The sequence below is a fragment of the Ceratotherium simum genome, chromosome 6, assembly GCF_057802395.1.
Source record: "Ceratotherium simum simum isolate JZ-2026a chromosome 6, ASM5780239v1, whole genome shotgun sequence".
Taxonomy (NCBI): Eukaryota; Metazoa; Chordata; class Mammalia; order Perissodactyla; family Rhinocerotidae; genus Ceratotherium; species Ceratotherium simum.
The window spans coordinates 53696161-53715261 of record NC_141905.1 but is presented as its reverse complement, the minus strand read 5'-3'; the positions used below and the strand labels follow the sequence as shown (position 1 = coordinate 53715261).

Sequence of the window (19101 nt, the reverse complement as noted above, 5' to 3'; positions counted from 1 at the left end):
TGAGTTCCAACGTTGGGGAGACACAGAGAATATGGGCAACAATAAAGTGTTTGAACTGAGTTGGGAATTTGGGGGCTGGGAAGGGTCATGAAGATCAACTAGACCATCTTCATTCTACAGATGAGAGAACTGAGGCCAAGAACTAAAACTCCAACTCAAATCTCTAAACTTCCAGGCCTGTGCACACCTCTCTGCCTAGGACCCAGTACTAATGTTCTCAGAATTCTAAATTCATGGGCAATTCCAGGGGCCTTCTTGGAATCTAGGAGGTAGGATGTGACAACCCCCTAAAAGCAACGACTTTTTCACTCTGTCTTCACGTCAGTGCCCATGTCTGAGGAGCCACAGCCCCTGGTCAGCCAGGCCAGGGGCAGAGTCATTCCTCCATGGGACCTCAGCCAGGAGGCACCCAACTCCACAACAACTAGAGGCCTCCTGGCCCAGGCTAAAGGAAGAGATTTCTGGGCCTCTCTGCTCACAGGTCTCTCTCATCGTTTTCCTGGAATGTCAGGGACCTGATGGCTCAGCCAGGCAAGCAGCTGGATGCAGGCTAGCAGTACCTGGGCCAGTCAGAGACCTCAGCCCACCCTTCCTCTCAGCCCTGCACCCATCTCACCCCAGCACTCTCATTCTCCTCATCTCACAATACTTCTTCCTCCACCCTGCTCTCTCCCCTCAACCATCCAACTCTTGCTCCCACCACACTGGATAGGCCCTGCTTCCCTCTCCTCCCTCTCAGTCCTCCTGGGCACCGGGAGGACGGATGCAGGTGAGAGAGGAATGCCGGCTCCGCCTGCTCTTTCCATACAAGGAGCACCTTAGAACAGTGGTTCTCAAAGCCTGGTACGCCACCCAGCAGCTCTGACATCACCTGAGCACTTGTTAGAGCGCAAATCCCTCTCCCACCCCAAACCTACCAAATCAGAGACTCTGGGGATGGGGCCGGCAATGAGTTTCAACAAGCTCTACAGGTGATTCTGAAACTCGCTGAAGCCTGGGAACCAATGTCTTAGGGCAAACTACTTCCCCGCTCCCTCCGGCCTGGGTCCCCCATCCCCCTAAGCAGACCGCCCCCCCACCCCCACCCCGGGCTCGGCCGCCAAGGGATGACGCAGTGTTGACTCACGCCGGTCAAGGACGGCGGCCCGGGCCAGCCGACGAGGACGAGCCGAGGCGAATCGATGGCGCTCGGGCCGCCCCGCGCTCCACGGCGCAGCCGGGCTCGGCCGGTGCTCTTCCCGCCGCCTGGCGCGCCCGGGGCTGGGACCTGGCGGGCTCGGGGCCCGCGGGCGGGAACCTTCCCCGCCGCCCCAGACGCACACGCACCCAGCCCCCGGCAAACGCCCGGGAGAGGCCACATCTACCCGCCAGATGCCCAGAACCGCGCTCCTGGGGCGCCACAGCGGCAAGCCCCAGCGGGACGCACCGCGCCAGGCGCTCCGAGGCGCTTTAAGAAAAGCTGTGGGTTTGCTTTAATCAAAGAATGAGTTCCGACGAGGTCAGTCGTCCCACCGACGGATTTATTTTATAGACAAGTTACTCATTGAAAAACAAAACATTTTGGCCATGTTTTTTTACAGTGAACAATTACATATATACACATTATAAACATTGTTTGATATAAAACACAATATCTACAATCTACTTACATTTAATTAACCTGCTACTTCTAGTTCATCTGTGCTTGATTTTAGTCACTGATGAGTCAGTTTCCCTGCTTGAATTGGACTGCAGTATCCCCTTAGTACCTTGGTCGAACAGGTATACTAAGTGATAGTGCAAAACAAGCGTTTAAGATTATCAACTAGATCTCTCTGACAAAAAGAACATTCACATCCGGAAACAAGAGCTCTGAGGTGGTTTTGGATTTAAGGCAGCAGTATAAGTATATAATATAAAAGAATGTTTCCTTTTAAAATATTCCAATGCTGCCTGAAATGTGGGCCCCCTTCCAAGGCATGCCTCTGGATTTGAGCTGCCCCTTTGCTTTTCCATTAAGTGGGATGTAGACACAGATTATAGAAAAGTCATTGAAAAAGATTCTATTAAAATCTTTAAAGTTATAACTTAAAAATTTAACAAAAAAGTTCAAAATTACTTTTTATAAATAGAAAAAACAATTTACTTTTAAAAAAGGAGGTGAATTTGATCAATGGAGTCCCTTTATCATACGACCTAAAATCAGTACATAAACTATTTTTTAAGTCAAAATTAAGGTTTCAATGTGAGTTTATTTGGCCAATGCACCAAATATTTTAGGTTTCCAGAATACCAGAAAATTGATTCCCTTTCTCATAGAGTTTTCCAGTTCGTCTATGGAGATTTTCTGTAGCAAATGTTATTCCCAAGTCCAGTTTTCTGAACATGCGAATGTCAGTGGTCATCATCCAGCATTAAAATAGCCTTTATCACCCTCAATGTCCACTTCCTGATCGGAATCCTCTGAAATCTCTGATTCAAGGTCTTCCTGGGAGGGGGGGGAGGGTGAACATTGAGAGCTATCCAAACCACCTTTATTCTGTTCGCTGGGCAAGTCTTGCCTCTGGTCACAGGGATTGTCCAAACTTTCCAGTTCTTCTTTTTTATTGCTTTGAGGGTTTTCCTAAAGAAGATGAAAATGGAGATTGATAGGATCATGAAATATGGAGCAGTGAGAGACAAATCAAAATATCTTTTCACCCTCTACTATCTTTGTAGTTTTTTATCAGCTGCTTTCAACTATAATCTTTTTATTCAGAAAATACATACTTGTGCTTCTTTCTCACTTTGGAAGAAGTAAAGTTCCTGTCATATCAGAGAAAAATTATACTCTTGACAGGTAAGAACAACTAATCATGAATATAACTGTAAATATATTATGTCAAATGCACACTTAACTCCAGCCAGACCCATGGTCTCAAGATTCTTAAAAGTTTAGGGGGCAAAAGAAATCAGATCACTACATACTGTCTTCATTCTTCAATAGTTAAACCTTGCCAATTAACAGGGTCTTCTAGACATTTAAAAAATATTAATGCTAAATAGTGAATTAAAGACAAAGTTTCAAAATTATTAGATTGAATCCTTTTTCATCCATTTTCTGCAGTAAGTTTATAAACATATACACACATAAATACGTGTACCAAGTTAGAAAATCATGGCAAAAAAACGCAGAACTGGAAGAATGCTGCCAACTGAAAAGAGAGAAAATTAACTATAATTTTCTTAAAATCTGGGGGAAATTTCTGGAAAATATTCCCATATTACATAGGAACCACTATTATAAAAGTCCTTGGTAAACTGCAGTCAAGCCTTTGACAGAGAACTAAGTTAGTGAACTTTTAATCCTATGTCTGTCTAAAATGGACATAAAACACTATATAGAAATATTATGATATACTGCTAAAAGTTTTTTTTTTTTAAGTAAGACTAGAGAATAACAGATTCACCAGGCTTGCAAGTATTTAACAAACAGATGTACAAGATCAGAGATGGAAAGAGAATCTGAAAATTTTTAACTCAGAATAATGTAATTACGGGAATTTTATTTTCTGTCTCAAAGGGTTCTTTGTGACACTATCTTGTTTTTAATGAAAAAGTTATGATCACTAAATTTGAAAATGCACACTGCTTTCAATTTCCCTACTCATATTATTGTCTCAAAACTATTTTATTTATTATAAACTGTGTATACACTGGCAAATGAACAACTCAGCAATTGTCAGATAACTTTGGAGAAGACATCCAGACTAGGACATCAAAAAAAAATCTTTAGCTTTAAGTCAATAGAACTTCTTTAAAAATTGAATTAGCCTTTACTTTTTATCACATATTGCGTAACAAGGTCATGGGAAGAAAGACTTAGAAAGTTTAAGCTACTTTCAAACAGGCTTGGCTATTCTCTTACATGTTTTTGTATTTATTTTAAGAGCTGGCATTAGATGGGAAATAATTTTTAAACTCTTTGATATTTAATTCTTCTAAAAAAACAGTGCAAACAAGACTTAAAGGTGTTTATTTCCTTATATTTACCCTTGAGCCCTGCCTGGTTTTATTATGGCTGTGTAAATAAAAGAAACAATTTTCTCCCAAAGATAACTGCTTAAGTCATTTACTGTCAATTACTTTATCTTTCCTGCGTTAATTAGATAAACAACATATGGGGTTTATAAAACAATTAGCCGGGAGTTTTACTAGCCAGTGTGTGAAAACCCAAGCATAATTGATATAGGAACTGCATTAGGTGCTTTTAGCATTACTGCCGCCTGAGCAACTCATCCTGAATTTCAGCAGGACTATTTGCCTTTTTAATCAAGGTGAAGAGGTTAAACAGTCTCTCAAATGACTTTTGCATACAACCTATAACAGGCCTCGCATTGAGATAACATGATAAAAATATTTATTTCCATAGAAACAAAACCACGTCGATACCTGTTTTAGTCTTCTCCACTTAGCACGTCGATTCTGAAACCAAGTTTTAACCTACAGGAAAGAGAGAAAGAAAACTTGCCACAAACCCAGAATCCCGAGGGCCCTGGGGAGGAGGAGAGAAGCGGATACGGGGCTGCCAAGCCGACCAGCGCTCCAGGTGTTGGATAGCGCGGGGCGACGCGCCAGAGCGCACGGTGGCTCCCCGTTTCTCTTCCGCCCCGCGACCCCCGCCGCAGAAGCCTGCCCGGGGCCCGCGGGCCCGCTCACCTGTCTCTCGCTAAGCTGCAGCATCTTGGCCAGACGCTTCCTCTCGGGTGGGGAGAGGTATTTCTGGGTCTCAAACTTCTTCTCCAGCTCGATGGTCTGGTCATTGGAGAACCTCACCTGGCCGCCTTTCCTTTTATGCAAAGGCCTCTGCAAGAAAGGGCTCCAAAGCAGGGGTTTGCCTGCGGGCAGCAAGAGCAGGGGTTAGTGACGGCCCACCCCAGACCTGCCTGGTCCAGGGGGTGAACAAAGGAGGGGAGGGGACGCAGGAGGACACCCAACCAGGCATGTTAACATACACCCACCGACACGTGGACCCAACACGCTCCCATCAATACCACACATACCCAGAGACACAGAAACACCCAAAGGCACACACCTACACTGCATACACACAGACCACCCTTGTACACTCGCAGACACCCCCCCACAACAATCACACCCATAGTTAGATACAAACATACAAATCTTTTGATCCCCAAAAGAACACCCACTGTCGGTTGAGTTTAAAATACCACGACTCTCTTTAACCAGTCACTCGAATTTATACACAACTTTTTGCATCTCTAGGTCCTCTCCCTTGGTGAAGTCCACTTTCCAAATACCCGAGTGTGTGCGTATGCTGGGGAGCAGCGGGCCGTTTCACCTCCCAAGCCGGCCGCCGGAGGCTGGCTGCGCGGGAAGCCCTGGGGCCCGGGCGCCGGCGTTAGGCCGCGCGTGGAGCTTCCAATCCTGGCTCGAGGGCGCCGCGGCCTCCTCTGATTTCACACCCGGCCCGCGGGGGCGGCCAGTTAAAGCCACCCCGTGGGCTATGGCAACATTTCCGTCAATGTGTTTCCTGTTGGTCTATCTCGAAAAACCCTTTGCTTCCTCCTGCGCAGTCCCAGCAGTAACCCAAGGAAACCCAGGGCGCGCTCTGTGAAAACGTTCACCCCCAAGCCCGGCCCGGCTGAGGGTCCCGCTACGGGCCCAGCAGGCGAACAGTGCCACGCCGGGGCCGCCGCACCAAACCCTCGAGGCTGGAATCAAAAATACAATAACTTTCTTTAAAAAAGAACTAAAATATAATCCACTCCAAATCTCTCTAACGATGAGAAAGGAAGGTGGCGGGCTGAGCTAGAGGCCGCACCACAATAATGATGGCATTAAAATGTTAATTAACTAAAAGGTTACTTGTCTCCAGGGTCCCTACAGAAGCGGCAGAGAGTAAACTTAAAACCCTGGTGGTCCAAGGCAAGGAGCCCCCATTTCCTTCTTGACCCCGGGGCTTCAGATATGGGAGACGCCAAGGGCCACCCGAAGCGCCAATCACGGGTGGCTTATTTCTTAGGCCACGCACTGAGGGGACAAGCCCCGCAAATTCTATATGCCCAACGAGTCCGCGCTGCCCTGCCTACTCCAAAGACGTGTCGTTCAGTCCGTCCATCCGTGGGTCTGCAGGCCTACCCCTAAACGCTTTGAAACCTGACATTGTTTTTTTTTTTTTTTTTTTTTTTTTGAGATTTTGCTTACGTCAGGCTTCAGACTGGTGCAAAACAGCCTCAAAAAAAAAAAAATAGGAAGCAACTGGTTATTTTAGCTGCCATAAAGTCACATCCCACACAGAGGAAATGAACAATATCAGAAAAACGGATCCCGGCTATCAGAAGTCGAGTGTTTCCTGAATTTGTCTGTATTGAGGATGTCGATAAAATAATCAGCAGCGTGCACTACTCCGGGGGAAGGGTCTGCTTCATGCAGCCAGGAAAACACTTAACAGCTTCTGAAACCAGATTTACTCCTATCGAGAACTCAAGATTTCCTGTATGAACGGAAAGGGTCAGGCTCTTTCACTGCACAAGCTTGTTGAACCAGGTCCAGCCCCTTCACCACCCGGGCCCGGCAGCTATCCCTGCCCCGCAGGGGCCGGCCCGGGGCGCCTTGGCACTCCCTTCCCCGTCCCTCTAGCTAAGGGTGCCCCACCCCGGGCGACACGCGCGCCCCGGGAGTGCCTTCGGCCGCGAGCCCCGGCGACAGCCCCGAGGTCTCGCCGGGGCCCGCGCCCCCACGCCTGCAAGGTGTAGGAAAACCAATCTGAGTCACGGTGCGGTCAGCCCGGCCGCGCGCCGCCGGGGCCCGCGCCTCCTGTCCCCGCGCGCGCCCGAGAGCCGCTTTTCAATCGCTTTTGCCACAACTTTCTATTGCCTCCCCCTCCGCCCCCGCCGCCTCCTGGGCGCTGCCACCTGCCGGGTGGCGCCTTCCTCGCCGCCGCCCCGGCTCGGCCCCGCCATGACCCCGGCCGCCTTACCCAGGGGGTCGTGGCGGAGCAGGGCGTGCGTGTAGTCGTTCACCGTCCGCGGGAAAGGGTACAGAGGGCCCCCGAAGCCGCCGGGTCCGTAGGCGGCGGCCAGCGCGGCGGCGGAGTGGTGCGAGAAGGCTGGGTGGATCGGCGTGGGCTCGTACACCGGGGTCCGGTAGGAGGACACGAGGCTGGTGAAGGAGGAGTTGGGGGACGGCAGCGTGGGCGTGGGGGTGGGGGCGGCGGGCCCGCGGCCCAGGATGTCCTCGATGTAGAAGGGCGTCGGGTGCGCGGGCTGCAGCAGCGGCGTGGGCGCGTACAGCGGCACCCCCACGGCGCCCGCCGCCGCCGGCCCGGGGTGCGGGTACTGCATGGCTCCGCTGCGCTCCGGCCCCTCGGAGAGCTGCCGGCCCGCGCCGCGGCGCTACATTTATCCGCGCTCCGCGCTCCCGGCGATAGGCTCTGCCGGCCGCGGGGTGGGGCCGCGCTCTCTGGCCCCTTCCTGCCGCCGGGCCCTGCGGCCAATGGCGCGGAGCCCCGGGAGCCGCCTCCCGCCCCTACCCTTGGCCCGCCCCCGCCGGCCGAGCTCCCCGCCCCCGGGACGCGCTGGCTCCAGCCTCGGAGGACCCCGCGCCCCGGTGGCCAGCCGCCGCCGTTGCTCGGGGCTCCGGGCACCTCGGCTGGGGACGCCCTCGAAGGAAGCCCAGGGCCGCGTCCGTCGGAAGAGGCGCGAGGAAAGCAGCTGCCCGGAACGCGGACTCCAGAGGCCCTAGCCCCAGCGGGGAGGCATCTCTGCCGAGACTCGGGGGCACCGGTCCAGACCCGGGCCCACGGTGGCGGCAGCCGGCCCCAGGCAAGGAGCAGCTGGACTCGGGCCCGGCGGACGTAGAGGCCACTGGCAGGGCCGCGCCCTCGCAGGCCTGAGAGTACCCTCCCTGGTCGGCGCGCTCCCTGGAGTAACGGTGGCGCTGGCTGTTGCCCAGGGCGTCTCCGGAGCTCGTAGCGGGAGAGAGTGCCCTAGGTTCCTGGGGCAGCTCCAAAGGGAGAGATTCACGGCTCTTGGCTGCGTCCCAGTGGGGTAAGGACGACTAGACCTCGGGTGCTCGGACTCTTGGCCGCTTCAGCCCATTTCATTTGTGGGTCCCGGGACTCAGCCGCTTCCCTGGCGACGCTGGCAGAAGCCGCTCCGGGCAGGAATGGAGGGAAGACCTGGGTCCCACGGCGCCAAGCAGAAGCTGTGTAATCTTCTCCGACCCAATGGGGACTGCTCTATGTCCCCTAACCCCGGGTCCTGGGAGTCGCAGCTGCGCGCAGCCCCGCTTTCCCGTTTTGCACGTGTTTTCTATTGAAGCCGTGACGCTACCCAGTGTGGCCTCGGCTCTGTGCAGCTCCACTCGCCTGCGGGGCAAGGGGGCATTTTCTTGATTGACGCCCTCCTGCGGTTGTCACACCTCGCGGTGAGCAGTTTCTGCTAAGGCCCTCCATTAATCGTGGAAGTGAAAAGACTTCCCGGCTTTTTCTATAGAGAAGATTTTTTATTTACATCTTGGAACTATTTCTCCAACTGCAGCGAGACCGCAGTAGGAAGAAGAGTGGCCTGGAAGCCGGATGGCCTGAGTTCGAGTTTCACTCCGCACATTTTTGTTGAGCAGCTACTGTGTGCCAGAAGTGAACGAGACAGATGTAGTTCCTGTCCTCACGGAGGCAGGAAACAAATTTTAATACAGTGACTTATGTATGCTAGGAAGGAGAAGTACATGATGATCTGAAACCTTATAACAAGGGGACAACACCTAGTTGGGGGAGAGGGGTGTGTTAAAAAGGGAAAGAGTTCCCCAAGGAAGTGATGTTTGGAAAATGAGTACTTGTCAAAGAGCCTAGAGTGGGGCGAATATCCAAGTCCAAGGAATAGCATGTGAGTGTTGTCAGTGCAACTTTGGTCAAATCACCTTCCCTGAGCTTTTCTTTTCTGAAACATTTGAGACTTAGCCTAAAGGTTCCTGATCTTTTTGGGGTGTGTTCATAGGCATCTTTTAGAATCTGATGACAGACAAGAGCTACAAACACAAACAGCGAGTGTAATATGCTATCATTTGACTTAAAACATTGGGGGAGGGTAATAATATTTATCTGTGCCTTTGCTTTATTATATAAGCTATCTCTGGAAGGATACATTAAAAAGTTAATAACATTGGCTGTCTATGAAGAGAGAGGTGGAATTGGAGAGAGAATGTACTGTATACTTTGTGAATATTTGGAGAATTGAACCTTGTGGGTGTTTGACCTGTTCATAGTATAAGTAGGTCCTTGAGGAAGTGGCTGATTCTAGGTTTGGGGCAGGAAAAGTACAAGGTGAGCTGGAGGCATCTTGTGCCAGAAACCACAGGAGAAAAACCAGAAACTGCCTTGAAGGGTCTTCCATTAGCCAAATTTTGGGTGATTTAAGCATCACACACACATTATGGATTATAACACATTGAATATAACAGTTCGTAGTATCACTATCCACAGTAGTACTCAGAGAGAGAGAGAAAGGGATGGTGGATGGTAAAGCTGGAAGAAAGCCAGCTAACAAATGTAGAAAGGTTGGCAGAATCAGAAAATGTAATAATTCATGCAAGAAAAAATCATCATTGGACACCAAAACCCTTGAGTGAAACAGTGTTGAGGATGAGGATTTTCACATGTTCTCATTGTATCACCCCAATTGATCAGCTTCTGGATTGAAGGGAAAAAAAAGCTATAAAAGACATTTGGGGAGATAATAGGGAAAAATCGAATATGAATTCTGTATTAGATGCCATTATTAAATTAATGTTCATTGTGTTAGCTGTGATATTGGTATTGTGGGTAAAATGTCCTTATTCTTGGGAGATATAAGCTAAAGTATTTAGGGGTGAAGGGTCATGATATCTGCAACTTTTAAATAGTTCAGTACACACACACACACACATACATGTGTACATGGGCACACATACATGTATATATAAACAGAGAGATAGTAGAAATTTATCCATTGGTGAATTTGAGCAAAGAATATACGGATGTTCATTGTACTAATTTCCGCTCCTCTGTACATTTGAAAATTTTCGATATAAAAACTTAAAAGAATAAGTATGATTTTATGTGTTAAAAAATAAAAGCTCTGGCTCATTTTTTTAAGATAAAAATTATTTTAATTATTTGTTAAGTCTGCCTACGAGTTCAAGTAGCGTATTACCCCTGGACACCATCTGTGCAGGGCTGTTTGCGACTCTTTGGTCCCTCTGTGATCTGGTCTGATGTTGTGCCCACTCCACCAGTCATAATCCTCATCACACAGCCTGATGGAGAAATCAGGCAGGTGCTGGGAGACTATGCAAGTAAAGTGCTTTTCTGTGTACCAAGGACAGAGACGGGATTTGGGGACAAAGAAAGGAGAGTTATTCTCTGAAGCTCAAAGGTGCCTTCAAAAGTTATGTTTGGATCTCAAAGATTGGGACCTCAGTGAACTAAGCAGATAACTGTGATTAGTATTTTCTCTCAAAATATTTCTCCCACCTCTTTGTTTTCCTCTTTTTTCCTGCCCCTTCCACCTAGTAATTGAGATGATTACTCCAATTTATTTAGTGCCTTTACAGTACATCACTAGCCAGCCTTCATTCTCCATCTTCAAAAATAGCATGGGTTTATAGTTTATTCTGTGCAGGACTCAGCCACCAGCCAAAAAGATCTAAATGCACAAACTTTCCAAAAATAAATATTAAAATGCTAGAGAAAAAAATCACTAATATAGGAAAAGGAAGCATCATCCCTTTCTTTGGTTTAGCCACAGACCCTGTGAGGTGGATGGAGATCTTAAAAGGCGTTGGTATAACATTCCAACTCAGCTACATAATCCTCACCAGCAAATTGAAGCACTTAATTCTGTTAAGCTGTATAACACTACCTCTTCTAAATCCAAACGTCAGAGCCATGTTCATTTTGCTATAGTTAAAAAAAAATTACAACCACATTTGTGAATGTCACATTTATTGAACTACATAATTTTTAATATCACTTGTGTAGGTTTTATAGTTTGTTTTATTGTTTTAAAAGTCATTTGGGGCTCTAAAAGAACTAGATTTTTCCAAAGTTGTCCTTATAATTTTTTTCACACAGTCAGAACTAATAAAACAAAACTGTTGTAGCTATTTAATTCAAAATCTCTTGGAGTTTCAATATTTTTTCTCTGCTGGATACTAAAACCAATAAAGCTACATGAGATTTTAATTATATTCTGAATTAAACAAGACTGTCTCCAAAAATTTGGCACCATTTATTTTAGTCACTGCTATTGTGCACGACACCAAACTTTGTAAGAATAGAAGGTGGTTCTCACCTTTAATTTATCTAGTAGGAACCTAGGTAAATTTTTTGCAACTTATTTTCAATAATTAAATATACACAGAGGTAAAACTTCAAATTAGCTATAACTTGAAAGCATCAATGGATTATACTATAACAATTTGGTTCTATTTTTACTTACACTAAAAGTTTTATTATCTTCAACTGTTGGAATGACTAAACCATTTATTAAATCACATATCAAATCAAATTTTACTTAAAATTTGACAAAATCTAATTAATTCGTGTTTTAGGGCTTTACTAACCTGCAAAATGGTAATATGATCAAATAGAAGTGTCTCGTCTGTGTCATGAATGGGATCAGCGCTCTGGAACACATGGGCAATAGTCACCATGACGTCGTTTCAGTGATGTCCAATTTTACATACCATAGTATACTTTATATAGCACTGTAATGTGGGTGAATTTTACTGGCTATGTAGCTTTTGGTGGAGCTCATGATATTTATTTGCTCAATTAAAAAAGTGATGAAGAACTCAATAATAAAAATACAGAGAACTTGATTTTTTAAATGGGCAAAAGATCTGAATAGACATTTCTCCAAAGAAGATATACAAATGGCCAATAAGCACATGAAAAGATGTTCAACATCATTAGTCATCAGGGAAATGCAAATCAAAACCACAATAAGATACCACTTCACACCCACTGGGATGGCTATAATAATTTAAAAAAAAAAAAAAAAAAACAGAAAATGGCAAATGTTGGTAAGGATGTGAAGATTTAGAACCCTCATGCATTGCTGGTGGCAGTGTAAAATGAAGCAGCTGCTTTGGAAAACCTGGCAGTTCCTGAAAAGGTTAAACATAAAGTTACAATGTGACCCAGTAATTCCACTCCTAGGTATATACCCAAGAAATGAAAACATATGTCCACACAAAAACTTGTACACAAACGTTCATAGCAGAATTATTCATAAAAACCAAAAAGTGGAAATCACCCAAATGTCCATCAACTGATGAATGGATAAATCAAATGTGGTACATCCAAGCAGTGGAATATTATTTGGTGATAAAAAGGAAATTAAAGGAATAAAAAGGAAAGTACTGATACATGCTAGAAGATGGATGAACTTTGAAAACGTTTTGCTAAGTGAAAGAAGCCAGACACAGAAGACCACATATTAGATGATTCCGTTTATATGTCCAGAATAGGCAAATCTATAGAGATAGAAAATAGATTAGTGGTTGTCTAGGGCTAAGGAAGTTGGGGGTAAATGGAGGGTGACTGCTGACGGGTACAGAGTCTCTTTTTGAGGTAATGAAAATGTTCTAAAAGTTATTGTAGTCATGGTTACACAACTTTGTGAATATCCTAAAAAAAAAAAAAAAAACAAAAACCTTTAATGAGTGAATTATATGGTCTGAATTATATCTCAATAAAGCTATGTAATTTTTTTTAGTGATCAAAAGATGTCACATGAAAGCCAGTAATGAACCCTATAATAATTTTAACAAAGGTTACAATATCAGAAGTGATATTTTGACATATAATCCAAATTTGTGGATATACAGCCAAACTCCTGGGCAACAACACTTGAGAAAGTATCAGAAATGATGAACCAGAACTCATGCTGTCTGGACCATGGGCCCTTTCTAGTCAGCACACCAACCTGCTCTCCTGGATTCTATGCTCCTTCACTTACATTTTTTTCACCAGCCAGGTGTCCTTCTAATCACCAGCCAGAAAGGAGAGGAAGAGGAAGTTTATTGCTAAATGTCCAAAGGAAAAATTTAAAGCCAGTTCAAATTCTAGTCCCGATTTTTTAATTTTCATGAATTCATTTGAGATCTTATGGGCACAAAATTCCCACGTCCTTAATTCTGAGGAGCACTCTAAAGATTCTATTCTGAGAAAAGGAAAAGGCAACAAATGTCAAGATACCAGGACAGAGAAGTCACAGGCCTTGTTCAACAGGGCTGCTAGGGTCATAGAGAGAGCTTCTGTTCAGAGAGAGAGGAAACCTTATGGAAATCCTAAGTGTGGGGATCAATGAGAGCTGGGGATGATCATCTCCTAGAAAAATGGGGGCTTCGTGGTAAAGACACTGTGAGTTAGCCTATAGGAACTCACTCTCCCGCTTGGCAGAGACCTCATCTCAGATTAACATAATCTGGTTTCCCAGGGATACATTTTTTCCCTAGCTGTGAAATGGGCCTGAAATACTGGATTATTTGAAATCAACTCATCAAAGAAGTCTGGGACTATTAGGAGAGGTGGGAAATATTGATCATGCCAAAGTTTGACCTAAAAGGGAAATTTCTACCTGAAGTTATAGATCCCAAGAAACTGATAACATTGATTGCTTAGAAGGGAACTGGCTGGTGGTACAGACGTAGGGTGGGGGGAAGAATGAGATGGGAAGTGGCTTTATGCTGCATACCCTTTTGCACTTTTTGAGTTTTAGAACCCAATTCCTGAACCAGTGACTGGAATGTATAGGTGCTCAGTAGATATTTTTGAAAGGGTGAATGGATGGAGTCAAACGTGATTTTGAATTCTAGCTCCACCATTTTTGTTGTGAGCTTTGATTAGTTTCTTAACCATTCTGAGCTCCAGTTTCTTCAAAAGGAGCGTAGAGATTGTAATAATGTCTCTCTCATTATAGTGTTGTGAAGATTAAATGAGTTATTGCATGTAAATCATTGGCATACAGTAAGCACTCAATAAATGGTAGTTGCTGTGATGATGATGATGATGATATGATGATGATGATGATGATGATGATGACTACAACAATGATGGTGGAGGAAAAGTAGACCAAAGTGCTCTCCTAATTCTTTTATGATAATGGAGCATTGCTTTAGTAAATATTGTGTAGTAAATTTTGTGTAGTATTGTATATTGCTCTAGTAAAATAGTAAAAAAAATCCAGATCACAAATCATCTGGATTTTGGGATTCTTTGATTACAGGGAGGTTTTTCAATTAGAAATTTACCTGAAGTCTCTTATACTGTAGGGAATAAATGGATTAATAGGACAAAGTCCCTGCCCTCAAGCAGCTTTGTTATAATAGTACTGGTGAATGAGTGTCCTGAACTCCATACTTTCTGATTTCTGGTGTTGTTATTGTAGTGAATTTAATTAAAATGAACATGCAGCATGAAGAGTCAAGAGCTGGAAAACTTAATGAAGCTAATACTCAAGATTCTGCAGTTATTACAGTTACTAGTGTAGCAATGAGCCAGATATCACATGGACAACATTCTAATCTTCCCTTTCCTTTGCTTAGCGTCTGGGCTTTTTGTACACTGTTTGTATATATTCATGAATATAGACAGTAGTGTTACCCACTGGTTAGATGCATGGACCTTTCTCTGACACTTCCTAACCCTATGACCTTGGCAAAGCATTTTCTCAGCCTGTGTTTTTTACTTTAGCCTAAAAAAAACAGGTTAATAATCACACCTATATCATCCAGTTGTGAGGATTAAATGTACCACTGCCTTTAAAATTTTTAGTAGCATGCCTGATCCAGTAAATTCTCAACTTCCTTCTAATTGAGAGGAGCAGAATAAATTTTGCCTGGCAGCAGACTATAAGCTATGAAGAACTTAGTTTAGCCCATCTTTCCGTCTCCCAAGTTGAAGGGCAAACAATTTTGATTGATTTATTCTTTTTAACTTCATAAATTATGCAAAATACTGTTGTGTTTGGCTTATGTTGAAGAAAAACAAAAATTGATAACAGGAGCAGGGTTATACATTCCCTAAATCTTTGCTAGTTTAAGAAAGATGGTCTGATTTTTTCCTCCTTCCGGGTCTGTGATCTGGATTATTGGTGCCACCAGCCACTCAGTCACTCAGGCTAAAAAGAGAAAAGCCATGTTTGAGACAGGGTAGGGGGAAGCAGAGGGAAGAGGGATTGAATGGTTGAAGTGGGAGTGGCATCAAAGAGGAAAAGAGAAGATGAGTGCCCAGGTCGATTTGGGGGAATGAATTTAATGAAATAGGGTATGGTCCCCAAGACTGGAGGAGACACCACTGGACTAATGGTTTCTGAAGAGCAGGAGCTATGTCTTAGTCATTCCTTTCCCTCACCAGCACCCAGCACTATCCCAGGAACCAAGTTGGCGTCATCAACTGTGGGTCACTGAGCATCACCCAGCACTGCTAGGAGAAAGATCAGAATTATATAGGCTGAAAGCACAACCCTGAGTACAAGGGGCTTTCTGGGTTTCTAGGGAGAAAGAGCCCATTCTGTTTTTCTGAGTGATAAGTTGAACATCTGGGTGGATCAGAATATTTAAGAATTCTCAGAGGGAATAAAGACAAGGAATAGGGACAAGAGCAGTAATCATAGTGACAATTGCTGTGGCGTTGCTGTGGTGGCAGCTGTGAAAATGACAAGGGTCAGGATGAAAAGCAGCACCTCCTAGACTTGGTGGCTCATGGCTCTGAGTCAGAGCCCATGAGACCCTTCTCTTTCGTGGTCTTGAGGAGCACTGACTGTGGAAGTAGAGCAGGAGGATGTCGCACATGGGGTTCCAGCCTTAGAGCTGACGGAAGAGCTGCCACAAAGTGACTATGGGCTCGTTATTTTCCACCTTATTCCACCTCCGAGGCTGGAAGCCTAAGAAAGTTTTGCTACATTTTGATAGTCCAGCAGATAGATAATAACTCCTTTTTATAGATGAGGAAATAAGCCCAGAGAATTTAAACAACTTGTCCAAAGGCACCGAGCTAATAAATAGCAAAGCAAGGACTTAATCTTAGATATGATTCTTAAGCAAAAACTTTCTGTGGTTCCATAAAGCCTTGCTATTGGCTAAGCAATGGTAATGTGTGCAAGTACTATTTTTAAACAAGAAGCCCATCCCTATTGCTTTATCCCTGGGTATGCACCCATTCCTGGGTGATCTGGGGTATTAAAGTGAAAAACAGAAAGTCTCCACAGAAGAAAAAAAACAAGAAAGCAAAGTTATTTTATTAAATCTAAATGTGTATGCAAGTATATATTGTCTATGATGATCAAACACATAAGTACATATGTAAGTAGATACAGTATATGCAAAATTATTAACCAGTTAGCACCATGTTTAAAATAAATTTGATTTCTACCACCTTTTATTTGAAAAATTATTATAATTGCACTACGTTATTTCAAACTTCATATATTAAAAATATTTTGACTATATTGTAATTATCCAATATTTTATTTTAAATAAGTCATAGATACTTTTTCATACAAAGGATAGGAAATAGGCTATTATTTGTCTTTATAGAAAATTCAAGAAAAGATTATTAGGTTTAGCAATTCATGGTCCATTCCTGTTGATAAAAAGAAAAAAACCAGAGTGATTCTAAAAGGGCAGCTTGATTTTGTTTTTACTAACCTAATTTTGAGTTATCCAACCAAGTGATCTGTAATTCAGTGAGAAAGTAACAACAGCTATTTAAAATAATATCTTTAATACAATATCTATGAAATGGTTTTACCAGTTTCTCTTCTTTCTCTCCATCTTTGGGGGAAAATGCCCCAAGTGAGATCTGCTACTGATGCTCCTGCCGAACAAAAGCCACTTGCTGCATCAGATAATGTGCCAGGCCAAGGCAGAGCAGCGAGGTTTTAAGTGTCCTTCAAAACAAAAGCTTTTGAATAAAGAGGTTAGGTTAAAAACCCAGCAAGATATCAGGTCGAATTCTTATTTTCTTAAGTCTTTTCAGGTACGCATTGGGGAATTGTCTTTGAAGGCGTGGAAGGTGACCATAAAGACTGGGAAAGACTTTTGACTGGCAAGGGGCTAGAAGAAATGATAAGTAAACATATAACTATTTTGTTTAAAAAGAGTAAAATAGGAACAAAATAGGCGCACATTTGGAAAGGAAATCTCTCCTGAAATCAGTCCCACTATTTTTCTAACAAGTTAGAAAATGTTAATGGGAGACTACACTGCTTCCATCTCCGCCTAGAATGTAAAAAGCTGAAAAGAACATTGTTTCCACTCTAACAAGAAAAAACTAGATAAACTATACAATCATAGTTTCTTGAACCCCTCAGAGAGCTAAGGTCTCAGGGCAACCAGGTACTCTAAGGAAAGACAGGTGTTTCTTCCCAAGGAGAGACACGGATGAGCAGTAGCTGACCTGTGGCAGAGCCTGGGAGGAGGAAACACCGGATACCATACAAGTGGTGAGAAGAATTCAGCTAAAACTTTTAACAAATTGCCAAAGGCTTGGCGGCCCCGTGGCTTGGCGGTTAAGTGCCGCGCTCTGCTGCTGGCGGTTAAGTGCCGCGCTCTGCTGCTGGCGGCCCGGGTTCCGATCCCAGGCGCGCACCTACGCACTGCTTCTCCGGCCGTGCTGAGGCTGTGTCCCACATACAGCGACTGGAAGGATGTGCAGCTATGACATACAACTATCTACTGGGGCTTTGGGGAAAAAATAAATAAATAAATTAAATTATAAAAAACAAAATTGCCAAAGGCTTACTGTGTGCTAGCATGAAAGCACAGATTCCCTAGGAGCTGCAGGCACAGTGGGAGTTTGCACACACTCGCAGGCTCCACGGACTTGACCAGGTGCTCAAGACAGGCTGGAGGCCGGACAGGAAACCAGAGAAGCCTCCATCCGTGATGCAGGCTTGGAAAATGGAGCAGCCACCACTGCAAGAAAGCATGAAGCTCCCCCCAGACCCTTCTTCTTTATAGACAAAAGCCATTGGGAGAAGGGCAGCAAACCTTCCCAGGGAACAGGTGAAGACCGTTGTGACTGAGATAAGGGTAACAAACAAACAAACAAAAAACCTCTACTCCTAGGGGAGGGGCAGGAAACTCTCCTGCAAAGAACCTGCCAAAGATACGGGCAGAGCTTGGCTACTCCAGGGAGGGACAGGATCACTGAGAAAGCCCAACTGTCCCATGACCTAGGAGCTTGCTTAGGACTAAGGCTGGATCTGGACAGCAGAAAACACTAACCCTCACCCGTAGGCCAGCAAGCCCCAAGAATCAAAGAACTGCACCTTTCCCATGGCAGAAGGGCAAAAGAGTGCTTAGAGACCCTTCCTCGGGTTCAGGCACTCAGAGAAGGCTGAAAGCTGAGGGCAGAGCAGAAACATGGACAAAAGCCCTCCAGCAACCTAGGCTCCACACTAATCCAACTACTGAAAACCAAAGTTACAGAGAAAATTTTGAAGGCGGCAAGAGAAAGAAGACATTAAATACAGAGGAACGAAGAAAAGAATTACACACCAGGCTTCTTATTAGAAACTGTGCAAATCAGAAGACAATGGAGTGATATCTTTTTTTCTTTTGTGAGCAAGATCAGCCTGAGCTAACATCCATGCCAATCCTCCACTTTTTGCTGAGGAAGACTGGCCCTGGGCTGACATCTGTGCCTACCTTCCTCCACTTTATGTGGGACGCCGCTACAGCACGGCCTGACAAGCAGTGTGTCTGTGCGTGCCCGGGATCCAAACCCAGGCCACCAGCAGCATAGCGCGCGCACTTAACGGCTATGCCACGAGGCCGGACCCTGGAGTGACATCTTTAAAGTGCCGAAAGAAAATAACTGTCAACCCAGAATTCTACACCTGATGAGATATGTTTCAAAAATGAAGACAAAGAATTTTTTAAAAAACAAAAGCTGACAGAATTCAGTAGCAGCAGTCCTGTACTATAAGAAATGTTAAAGGAAGTTCTTCAAGCAAGAGGAATATGATATCAGAGAATACAAAAATAAATGAAGATCTCTGGAAATGGTTAATAAATGAAAATAAATAGGAAGACATTCTTTCTTTCATTTTTTATCTCTCTACGGGATAA

General features: G+C 44.7%; 1 protein-coding gene across 1 annotated transcript; it reads right to left on the bottom strand.

Moving 5' to 3' along the window:
• Positions 1-1498: 1498 nt before the first annotated feature.
• Positions 1499-7375, bottom strand: HHEX (hematopoietically expressed homeobox). Its single transcript, XM_004427832.3, has 4 exons — positions 6962-7375; positions 4678-4856; positions 4411-4461; positions 1499-2602 (listed from the first exon to the last, which is right to left on the bottom strand). Exons 1-4 carry the CDS (start codon positions 7323-7325, stop codon positions 2384-2386), a joined length of 813 nt encoding a protein of 270 aa, XP_004427889.1. The 5' UTR covers positions 7326-7375; the 3' UTR covers positions 1499-2383.
• Between the last annotated feature and the right edge of the window lie 11726 nt (positions 7376-19101).